Source organism: Nematolebias whitei, chromosome 21, assembly GCF_014905685.2.
Source record: "Nematolebias whitei isolate Nwh7 chromosome 21, NemWhi1, whole genome shotgun sequence".
Lineage (NCBI taxonomy): Eukaryota > Metazoa > Chordata > Actinopteri > Cyprinodontiformes > Rivulidae > Nematolebias > Nematolebias whitei.
In genome coordinates, this window is record NC_056518.1 from 32,975,636 (window position 1) to 32,987,708 (window position 12,073).

Consider the following 12,073-nt stretch of genomic DNA (forward strand, 5'->3'; position numbering starts at 1 on the left):
AAACGTTCATCGCTGAACCTACAGAAACGTTCATCGCTGAACCTACAAACATTCATTACTGAACCTACAAACATTCATCGCTGAACCTACAAACATTCATCGCTGAACCTACAAACATTCATCGCTGAACCTACAGAAACATTCATCGCTGAACCTACAGAAACATTCATCGCTGAACCTACAAACATTCATCGCTGAACCTACAAGCATTCATCGCTGACCCTACAAACATTCATCGCTGACCCTACAAACGTTCATCGCTGACCCTACAAACATTCATCGCTGACCCTACAAACGTTCATCGCTGAACCTACAAACATCCATCGCTGAACCTACAAACATTCATCGCTGAACCTACAAACATTCATCGCTGAACCTACAAACATTCATCGCTGAACCTACAAACATTCATTAGGGGGACATCAGCTTGTTTATTGTTGAATTTGGGTGATTGTAACATTTCTATTTAAGCTAAGGTGATTTGTCGTGTTAGTTTCTGTTCAGAGGGACTATTTTCTGTCAGCAAATTTCAAAGTCACGAACCTGTTTTATGATAATAAAAAATATATTCATAAATATTTGGCCCTCGGTCAGTTTAATTTCTAAGGCTTTATGGAAACACATTCATGTGACATCTTATTTGAGCTTAGTTTGGCTAAATTAATATTTTAACTGTAGACATAATCCAAAATTATTTGTTCCAATAAACTTCAGCTTTTCCTGCCCTTCTTCTATTTTTTAGCTTTTTTTCTGTTACTTTTCAGCTAATTTCAATTTTAATTTCAATCTTCTTATTTCAGCAAACATGTCCCCGTAGGCTCTTTCCATTCATTTCAACCTTTGTCAGCTACTTTTCAGCCAATTAAGCTGTTTGTGCTTATTTACCTTCTTTCTACTAATTTCAGCTTCTTTGTGCTCTTTTTTTTTTCCTGCAAATTTTTATTTTTTTTGTATTTTCTTCAGTTTTCTGTTTTCAGCTTTTTGCGCTCCTTTCATCTTCTTCTTTTGACCTTTCATCTATCTGTTTTCAATTAAGCTTTAGCTTGTTCAGCAGTTTTCAGCAAAATCATTCAGCAATAAGCGTTCACACGGTATTTTTGCAGGAAATCTAATTTTTCTAGTTGAATTTGTCATTTTAAGCAAAACACAACCTTTGTGGTAATACTTCGATGTTCCATGTCAGATCCCTGGAAATGTAGGAAACATGGCTACCATTGCAGAAAAACACTCATCTCCAAAACTACAAACATTCACTCTTCAAACCCCTCAGTGACGGGGGACATCGGTGCACTGCTTGTTTTGGTACAAATCTCAGTTTTACATCAAAATGTGTGTATTGTTGTCGTCTTTAACCCCGTGTGTCTCACTGCCAGACAACTTTCAGTTGGTCTGTTTGTCTGCCTCTTGTTAACTTCCCTCTCAGGGAGTGATAGATGGAAGCCTGTGGTTTCCATAGTAACCATAATGAACCGCTGGCTTTAAAGGAATACTCTTGAAATTATTGGCGGATGCTGCTTCGACAGCCTTCAGAATTTCTTTTAAGATTTTCTAGTCCTTGTTACTATAAATGAACTTTTCAGGCAAACCGTGTAAATTTAAAATAACAAGTCTTCAAATATGATCAAACTTTAGAGTTACAGTATTTGTCCAAATAAAACTCCCAAGACCCTTTTTGTTAAATTAAATCTTTTTTTCATCTTTTTAGTTTTTCAGTTCACCAAAGGCCCCCAGAGGATACTACATCTACGGTGATGTCGGTGAGAGAAACAAGTCACACGTCTGAATGTAACGAGTTTCATGTTGTCATACAACTATAACGATGTTCCTGCACTCAGGCACGGGCAAAACTATGGTGATGGACATGTTTTATTCTTATGTGGAGATGGAAAAGAAAAAGAGGGTTCACTTCCATGGCTTTATGTTGGATGTGCATAAAAGTGAGTAGATATTTTATTCTTTATTTTTGTAAAGCAGTATTTTAAAGAACTAATGTTGGAACTGGAGGCCAAATTAATGCCGTCCAGAGGAAGTGAAAGGCTGCAAAGTTTATTCTTAGATGCTCGGGTCCAAAAATCCCAACCTCAGTGTTGTCTATGTTTAAAGGTAGAAAATTAAGGGTCATCCAGGTTTTTATGTTTTTAAGAAGAGCTTGTTTTTTTCAACCGTTGTTTATACAGGTTAGTCCCATTGAGCCTCGGGGACTCATTTACAAGAGACACCTGGAGTGTAGCTGATTGGATTCATTGGGTTTAATGGACAAATATAACTGTGTATCATCAGCATAACAATGAACATGTATCTCCTGCTGTTTAATAATTTTACCTAATTGGAGCATATATAAAGTAAAGAGTATTTGTCCAAACACTGAACCCTGAGGAACCCCATGACCAATTTTGGTGTATGATGAAGATTCATTATTTACATTTACAAACTCTTAATATATCAAATAAATATGATTTGAACCATTTTAGAGTCGTTTCTGTAATTCCAATATCATATTCAAGTCTCTGTAGTAAAATATTGTGATCAACTGTATCAAATGCAGCACTGAGGTCTAACAGGACCAGTATAGACACAAGTCCATTGTCTGAGGCCATGAGAATATCGTTAGTGACTTTTACTAGTGCTGTTTCTGTGCTATGATGAGCTCTAAACCCTGCCTGAAACTCTTCAGATTATTTGTGTTCAGATGTTCACGCAACTGACCTGCAACTATTTTCTCTAGATTTTTTTTAGATGAAATTTAGATTATAGGTCTATAATTGGCTAGGATTCCTGAATCAATGTTATGTTTAAATAAAGGTTTAATTACAGCATTCTTAAAGCTCTGTTGTGCGTAAACATTCATTAGAGACAAATAAAGCAGATCCAAAATGTGGATCTTAATTAGGGGAAATACCTCTTTAAACAGTCTGGTTGGGATGGGATCTAGCAGGCATGTGGATGGTTTGGATGATGTTATTGACAAGTCAGAGAGCTCAACAGGACAAAAACAGTCCGAACATAAATCAGGTTCTAGTGACATTTCTAAAGTTCATCTGACAGAGAACCAGAGGCGATAGTAGGAAGGATGGTTTGAATTTTCTCTCTAATTGAAATAATTTTATTTATAAGTATCCTCAAGATTTCATCACTGCTTATAGTTGTAGGGATACATGGTTCAACAAAGATGGACTTTTAGTGTAGCAATAGTACTGAACAGAAACCTGGGGTTGTTTTTATTTTCCTCTATTAAAGATGAATAATATACAGTTCTAGCTTTATGGAGAGCTTTTTATAAAATAGCAGGCTATCTCTCCAACATAGATAAAATTCTTCCACATAAGTGGATCACCGTGTCTTTCCCAGCTTTCTACAGTATGTATATATACTTTTTTAATGTATAATACTGGATTTGTCACTTTGTGCTGTCTTGGACAAGCCAAAAAAATAATAATTACCCCACTTCTTCTCCGCAGTGTAACTTCTACCCACTTGAATATCTTGCTCCACAACCATTAGGGTTTACTCACATTCCCTGTTCAATTCCAGTCTAGAAAAACACTCCTCTCCAAAACTACAAACATTCACTACTCGAGTCCCACCATGACGGGGGACATCAGTGTACCACTTGCAGGGGTTTTGTTTGCTTTTGGGGGCGGATGAGGGTGAACCGACCCAAGACGCAGGAGAATCCATGAATAATTTAGTTTTGTTCAGAATGCTTGAAGCTTCAGACGCTCGTGCATCAGCAGAAAGTGGATTTTAGATAAAGTCACATCTCCATGTTCTCATTTCACCAGACCAGAGCTGTGCAGACTCTGCTGAAAGCAAATGTGAAGAAAGTTTATTTTGCTCAAGTCTGTCTGTGTGTTTTTGTTTCTGGTATTAAAATATGTCGTAAATCACTGAAAGGATTTTAATAAAACCATCAGAACGTAATCACTGGTCATCTATTTACGGTTTGAGCCAAGTAATTTTGAACAGAAAGATTTTAGTTCTGAAAGGATCAAGAAAAGTAAAATCTCATTCTCTTATGTTTAAAAACAAAATTCTCTAGAGCATCTTGTAATATTTGTACTTACCGACGCAAACGAGGCTAAACCTTTTTTACTTTGAACCTTCAGGGATCCATCGGCTGAAACAGAGCCTGCCCAAAAGGAAGGCGGGAAAAATGGCCAAATCGTACGACCCAATTGCTCCGGTTGCTGAGGAGATCAGCGAGGAGGCCTCTCTGCTGTGCTTTGACGAGTTTCAGGTCATTTAAAGCACCTTCTGAAGAAACTGAGAACTTCTCCTCCGCAGCGACTGCAGCTGATTTCATTAATGCTCTTTCAGGTGACTGACATCGCCGACGCCATGATTCTAAAACAGCTTTTTGAGAATCTCTTTCTAAACGGCGTCGTTGTCGTGGCGACTTCAAATCGTCCCCCTGAAGGTGATTATGCTTTTAAAATATTATTTTTCAAACTTTTCTCTAAACCAAACGGCTCAGGCTCCAGATGTTAAATCAGAAATGATATAAAACCCTGTTTAAGCTCAACCCCAACTATTGGGTGTTATTTTTAGTTTAAACATTTTAGATGTATAATATTTTTCACTGTGGATTAAATATGGGGTTTATGTAATATACAAATCGTTTTTTTTTTTTATTTACACTTTACACAAATTCTCGATTTAATTTAGAATTTGGGTTATAATTTTATCAAATGGAAAGAGACACACATTTATATTTTTCAACAATAAAAGCGATATCGATACCAAAGGTATTGCCATTTTGGTAGCAGTGGCGGCCATCTTTATTGGGATTGACTTGAATCGGTTGTAGTTGTACAACCAACGAGCCAAGGCTGAAATTAAATCGGATGTTTCAACAAAATATCACGTTCAGTGTGTTGACTTATAGAACCAGATTTTTTTTCCTTCATAATTTTTTATCCAGTTAATTTGGACATAATATCCATCACAGTGAAGGTTGTAAACATTTAGATATGATTTATCATGTTTTTATTTATTTACATCACAAAGTCCTGGGTTAGGCTGGCATGATGCAGAGAAGGAAGGTAGATGTTTTATTAAAAAAATCTTCTGTTTCATCTCCCGTCAGACTTGTATAAAAACGGACTGCAGAGAGTCAACTTTGTGCCTTTTATTGCAGTGCTGCAGGTAAAAGAGAAAACATTTATTCCTCCACTAAATAAACGCACCTAATAATGCTCGTCCTTTGGCAGAAATATTGCCAAACTCTTCGGCTCGACTCGGGGATTGACTACCGGAAAAGAAATCGACCCTCTGCTGGAAAAATCTACTTCCTGTAAGAGATGTTTTGGTGCAACTCCAACACTTGTTTTAGTAAAACATTTCCTGCTGTGAACATTTGCTGTGGTCTTTGTAGCTCCAGTGATCCTGAAGCAGAAGCAACACTAGATACGATGTTTGACCAGTTGGCTTTTAAACAAAATGACAGTAAGGAACGTTTAAATATTTTTATTGATCTCTAGACGTTTCTATCATTGAACTTGATTAAGTTCTTCTTTCTTTGTCTGCAGTAACGCGACCAAGAGTTTTAAATGTTCACAACCGCAAAGTCCGGCTGAGCAAAGCGTGTGGGACCGTCGCAGATTGTACGTTTGAGGAGCTGTGTGACCGAGTAGGTCCCAACGTGCGCACGCTGACTCAGCTTCTGGAGTTTAACTACCATACTTCTGCATACGCACTCATATTTGAACCATTCAAATATCAAAACTTTCTGCTCCGTTAGTGAAGAGGGTTTTAGCTCATTGGATTTTTATCAAAATATTTATTTTCACAAATATTTTCCCCATAGAAATACTGGGAGCTCTCTTCTGTTAAAAACAGTTATTTTTTAATTCTCCTTCAGCTACTGGCTCTGTTTTTGTCTTCTTATGCTACCTTTAGCTTTTAGCTAATGTTTAGTGTTTAACTTTTAGCCAGACCTCTCCAACCTTCTGCTGATTTTAGTTTCTTGTCTGCTTTTGATACTTTTAAATAACTTTTTGTCTCTCAGCTTTGAGCAACACGTTAGCTACTTTTTAGCTACTTTTTGCTGCTTTCAGCCAGCCTTTTGCAAATTTTAGCTTTTGCTAATTAGACTCATTGCTCATTTTAATTTTGAGCTAGTTTTGATTACTCTTGACTTCTAGCTAAGTTTTTCCTACTTATAGCATACGTTTGATATTTTCAAACAGGTTTTGCTTCTTTTTTTGTTTTTTAGCCTTTTGTTATTTTGAGGGTTTGAACCAGTCTTTTCTACTTTTAGCTTTTTGGCTAGTCTTATTCTGCTCTTAGCTTCTTTTTGATACTTTTAGCTTTGAGCTACTCCTTTCCTACTTTTCCTTACTGACCCTTTTGATACTTCTAGCTAGCCCTTTGCCATTTTAGCTAGACATAACCAACTTTTAGCTAGCCTCATGTTGCTTTTAGCTTTTTGTTAACCTTCTGATAGATTTAGCTAGCTTTTTGTCACTGTTAGCTTTGAACTAGTCTTTACTTTTAGCTTTTAGCTACGCTTTTGCTACAAATGTTTTAATTTGAGATATTAGTTTTTTTGCAAAACTTTGCATACATTAAACACTTTTTTGCTTTTTTTAAATTTTGAGCTAGTTTTTTGTTACTCGTGGCTTTTAGCTAATCTTTTACCATTTTTAGCTCACCTTTTGCTACTTGTAGTTTCTTTCGATACTTTAAAACAGCCTTTTTGCTCTTTTAAACTAGATTTTTGCATCTTTTACTTAGCCTTTTGCTCTGTTTAGGTTTTAGCCAGCCTTTTCTACTTTTAGCTTTTAGTTAAGCTTTTAGCCATTTTTCACTTCCAGCTAGTGTTCTGCTTCTCTTTGTGTTAATAACTCGAGGCTCAATGAGACTAAGCTGTGTCAATAACGGTTGAATGAAAAGTAGTAAAAGCCTCAGCAATCCTTGAAGGAATTCAGATCACCTGCAACCTTTCATTTTTAACCTTTGAAGGGGCGGAGTCATCCAGTTTTCAAGGTTCTTTATTGTCATTTCATCACATGTGGTACATGAGGTGGAACAAAGTTGTGTACTCAAGTTCCCCGTTACACCCAAATATAGCAATAATATAAAGTATAAAAAAGAAGAAACTGCATACAAAGATGTAAGATATAAACTAAACAATAATAATGTAATATATAATGCGATGTATTTTTTTTAAACATTATTCTGGATCTCGTTCTGTATCGAGATCTTGCAACAGTTGTTAGCACTCGTTATATGTTGAGCATGAGTCTTAGCTGCTTTGATATAAAAACTTATTCCTTTTGACCCTTTCAGCCTTTAGGCGCCAGCGATTACCTGGAAATTTCCCGTCTGTTTGACACGGTCTTCATCCGACACATTCCTCTGCTGACGCTGAACAAGAAATCCCAAGCCAGGCGGCTCATCACGCTCGTGGACGCCCTCTACGAGCACAAGGTGCGCTGCAGCCGTTTCACTCTTCTTAACCTTCTGTACAACAGAGAAACAAGCAGTCTTGTCCCGGTCCAGGTGCGTGTGGTGATTCTTGCAGATCACCCGTTGGAGGATATTTTTGTACACGACGTGGATCACAGTCACGATGAGAGCCACATTCTGATGGATGACCTGGGGCTGAAACGGGTGAGAGTTGCAGCTCTGTTTTTACGTTTCTGCACAAGGAGTCTGAGCCGTCAGGGATAAACCTCCATAATTAAAGCAGCTGTCGCTCAGAGGAGCCAACACTCGTCTGAAAATAGGTCAGCTGACTCAGCCTGGTACATCATTGGAACCTGTGCACGAGTTTCTTACAGGAAATTTTAGACGTTTTTTCAGCCAGGCTCAGTTTTCTCTTCTGCTTTAAAAAGTTTTCATAACTCTTGACCTCTTGCACATTTTGTCACATTAAATCCACAAACTTCAAAAAGGATTTTACCGAGATTTTATGTGACGCAACAACACAAAGTGATTGTGAAGTGAAAGGAAAATGATATTCAACATTTTTTTAGAAGTATTTATAAAAAGTAGAGTCCAACCGATGCGGAAATTTTGGTTATCTCCGATACCAATATTGAGCGGGGAAGGCGATCGCCAATAACCGATATAATTTCTGGGCTTTGTTTACCCTCAAGAATCTAAAAAAACAGTTTGTGGGGCGGGGCTTGTTTATGTTAGCAACCATGAAGCTAAGCTAATCAGATCCACGCTGTACGCAGACCTACAGCAGGTTTACAAGTGGAGCACTGGTCATAAAAACAGTCTTCCTAACATGCGTTCGCATTTTCTATCCTCTACTATTCACCATAAAGTTAAGTGTGTTACAAAAATATAAATTAAACAAAGAAACGTTCTTCCTGTTCATTGTTAACACCGATATATATTTTACCTCTACGTTACATTTATTGTTCTGGATAAAGTTTTACAAGGCAATAGTCTATGCTAGGTTATCTAAACATTAGCTTGTTAACTTGAGAGGCACGTAGCTAATGACAAGCAGGTTGGAGGATTGAAGATAATTTATTATTGGTGATTTATTTTGCAGATCAGTTAAAGTAAACTTGCCATGCTCTAATCAACAAAATACTCTACACAGTATTGCTCGCTGCTTCGTCTGCGCTGAAAGTGAAACTTGAGTGAACGGCCATGACTTGAAAGTTGTCTTCGTGCGCCCTCTGCTGGGTACATTGTACAATTACGACTGGTTACAACATCTTAAAGGTGAAAATTAGAAGTGCTTATATCGGTGCATAATGGGGCAATTATCATAGATACCAATATGTCCCCAAACGTCCATATCTGTCTAAAATATCAGCCCTACTGATATATTGATCGGGCTCTAATAAAAAGTGTGGTGTGCAGGCCTTTATTTTGAGAAACTTCCTTTTGGCTGCTTCCTTCTTTGAGTTGCCACAGCGAGTGAACTCTCATGAAACATGTGACAATTATATGCCGGATGCCCTTCCTGCAACCTGGGCTCAAACCTGCAACCTCAGGATTACAAGACCGTGGCACTAAAGTTCAGAGCATCTGCCTTCAGAGGTCACCTAAGTAGTGAACAAACTGCACTTGTGTGTAATTTAATCTCAGTGTAAGTCCAGTTGTTTGAGCCTCACAGGGTCCGTCGCTCTGCGCTGCCTCGAACAGGCAAAAAGAAAAACAACTCTTGTACCTACTGTACTGAGTATCTTGCACCAAAAACAACATGGCTGAGTCAGGAAAAAGATGGTCACTGCAGCAGACGTGATGTTAAAAACCAATATGACTTGTCTAACAAGGTTACCGGTAAGTCAGGTTCTCTGGACGGGTTCTTCTTGTTGAAACGTTTCGTCTTTTGTCCAAAGGACTTCTTCAGTCTGAAGAGCTGCAACAGACTCAGTCTTATAAATATCACCTTCTCATGGTGGATCAACCAGTTTGTTGTTGACATCCAGAACCAGCTGTTCACATGTTAAAGGAGGACCAGCATCCTAACAACTGATTGTTAGCACCCTGATGGCCGCTTGCTATTCACAGGGGGCTGAGTGATACTAGCAATAACAGCATTGTAAGAGGGGGACAGCTGAACACGGAGGCTCCGCCCCTGATTAATGATGGACAGGTTCTTTTCACCAAGATGGCCTCCTTCTCTCCTCTCTCAATCAAGGATATCCAGGATGTGAACATCTTCATCCCTGAACGAGTGACCTCTGGCCTGGAGATGAGTGTAGACCAGAGTCCTGGCCTGATCATGTTGATCCTCTGTGCTGGGCCCAGCGGTCACTCTTTCAGGGATGAAGATGTTCACATCCTGGATAGAGAGGAACGTTTGAGAGAGGAGTGAAGGAGGCCATCTTTGTGAAGAGAAACGTCCATCATTAAAGGGGCGGAGCCTCCGTGTCCAACTGTCCCCCTCCTACAATGCTGTTGTTGCTAGTATCACTCAGCCCCCTGTCAGTGCTCTGATGGCTGCTTGCTATTCACAGTCTATTATTAAGCTGATGGTCCTCCTTTAACACGTGAACAGCTGGTTCTGGATGTCAAAGTCAAACTGGTTGATCCACCATGAGAAGGTGATGTTTATAAGACTGAGTCTGTTGCAGCTCCTCAGACTGAAGAAGTCCTTTGGACAAAACACGAAACGTTTCAACAAGAAGAACCCGTCCAGAGGACCTGACTGAACCTTGTTGGTTGTTTCTACTGGAGCATCAGGACATTTTGAACCATTTGACTTGTGTATTTTTCTGAGCTGTTGCACAACACGATGAAGAAAACCACCTGATGAACGCCGGCGTTTTCTCCTCGACAGGAAGAGGCCAGCAGCCTGTCCATCTTCAGCGGCGAGGAAGAGAAGTTTGCCTTCCAGAGGACAGTTTCCCGCCTCACAGAGATGCAGACAGAAGAATACTGGCTGGACGGGGACAGAAGCTTAAAACAAGTGTAGCACTTTCAAAGACACTACTCCGTAAAGTCAAGCTGCCAAACGGATGCTGCAAACTCTGCACATCGCCGACGGGACTGTTTAATAATGAGTGCACGCGGCGAACAGTATTTATATTTAATTAGCTTTTATAATTTTATTGCACTTTATAGATAATTTTTAAATGAACCTTTGGAGTGTCAAATTGATTTCAATCCAATGTCTTACTTAGGTTCAAGTTTAATATTTAATTTTCCTGGAAAAACTGAACATGTTTTAGAAAAACACCGTCAGTGAGGATTTAAAAAGCTTCATAATCTAATTTTATGAACTGACTGCATTCATCTGCCTTTATTTGTCTGGTGAAAAGGGAGTAAACAAGTAAACACACATCCGCTGTAAATTTCTGAGCATCTTTTCTAGCACTTGAAGCGCATACTTTCATATATCCTTCTGAACACTTGTTTATAATTGTTTAAAGAAGTCTCATCTAAATAATTAAAAACAAAGTGAGCAACGTGTGGGAAGTGAAAGTGAGAAAACATTTCCTGTACAAAGTGTTTGTGGTACAACCAGATGGTTCAGTCAGACCCAGACGTTGTTTGGATGTTAAATGTTACAAACACCAGAAGAAAATCCAGAGAAGTTAAGAGTTGACCTTGGTTTAATCCTGAAACCGTCTCACGGCCAGGGTTAGAAACGCACCACCGCCTGTCACACCGGAGGTTTAAGATCTCCATCGTTCATTCTACACTTCCACACGGGCTCTCAATGTTCTCCATGTCGCTTTATCATTTTAACTCTTTTATCATGTTGTTTGGAGCGGAGGTTGAACTCTGACCCGCTCATACTTTGGGCTCTGCGTCTTAGCGTTCCCTCACTGTTCAGATCATTAAACTGGAGACTAGTTCATGTTAAACTCTTCTGATTACCACTGAAGGAACCCTGACCACACGTGGTGCTGGTACCAGTTAAGAACCACCGCTCTGAACACTTTGTGCTCGTGTGTCGAACGTCGGGATGAGCGGTTCAGCGTGTCTGAGGTAACGGCCATTTATTTAAGTTTATTCTTGTTTAATTTTATGTTTTTGTTTTTGGACGTGCTACCTGGTGAAGCTGTTCCTCGTCTCTCGCACAGTGATGGCAGGAGACGTGAACCAGCCGCCTCCTGGCCCGGTAAAGAAAAATGGATGTATTTTTTGTTGCTGCTGATTTTCTAAATGGCACACACCCATCTGTTGTCCACTTTTTTCAAGTCAGGTCTCAGGGGCAGCATCTGGAGCAGACATCTCTCTCCACAGCCTCTTCCAGCTCTTCTGGGAGGACTCCAAGGTGTTCCCAGACCAACCGAGAGACATAGTCTCTCCAGCGTGTCCTGGGTCTTCCCTGGGGTCTCCTCCCAGTCGCACATGCCCGAGGCACCCAGGGAGCATCCTTACCAGACGCCTGAACTGGCTCCTCGACATGGAGGAGCAGTGGTTCTACTCTGAGTTTCTCCTGATAACTGAACTTCTCACCCTGTCTCTAAGGGAGATGGTGCACCCATAGACCTCTGATGTGAACCCAGAAGTCAACGCTGGAACAGGACCAACCTTCCCTGTCATCTGGTTCCAGTGCAAGTTTTACATCCTGTTCCCTCATTTTAAACAAACGGACCAGAAGTATCCCAAGTTTTTCTATTTTTATTTCACCAAGGACCACAACAAA

The 12,073-nt window shown here is 39.5% G+C and overlaps 1 protein-coding gene across 1 annotated transcript in view; it reads left to right on the forward strand.

Annotated features, from left to right (window-relative positions):
- afg1la (AFG1 like ATPase a) overlaps positions 1-10,487 on the forward strand; it is a 12,010-nt gene extending 1,523 nt beyond the window's left edge. The window contains exons 3-13 of the mRNA XM_037695580.1: positions 1,706-1,757; positions 1,836-1,937; positions 4,107-4,237; positions 4,318-4,417; positions 5,087-5,145; positions 5,211-5,293; positions 5,375-5,445; positions 5,529-5,629; positions 7,291-7,431; positions 7,504-7,614; positions 10,256-10,487. Of these exons, the coding sequence (XP_037551508.1) occupies positions 1,706-1,757; positions 1,836-1,937; positions 4,107-4,237; positions 4,318-4,417; positions 5,087-5,145; positions 5,211-5,293; positions 5,375-5,445; positions 5,529-5,629; positions 7,291-7,431; positions 7,504-7,614; positions 10,256-10,390 (1,086 nt within the window). The 3' untranslated portion in view covers positions 10,391-10,487. The remainder of the gene's footprint in view (positions 1-1,705; positions 1,758-1,835; positions 1,938-4,106; positions 4,238-4,317; positions 4,418-5,086; positions 5,146-5,210; positions 5,294-5,374; positions 5,446-5,528; positions 5,630-7,290; positions 7,432-7,503; positions 7,615-10,255) is intronic.
- Positions 10,488-12,073: the final 1,586 nt, after the last annotated feature.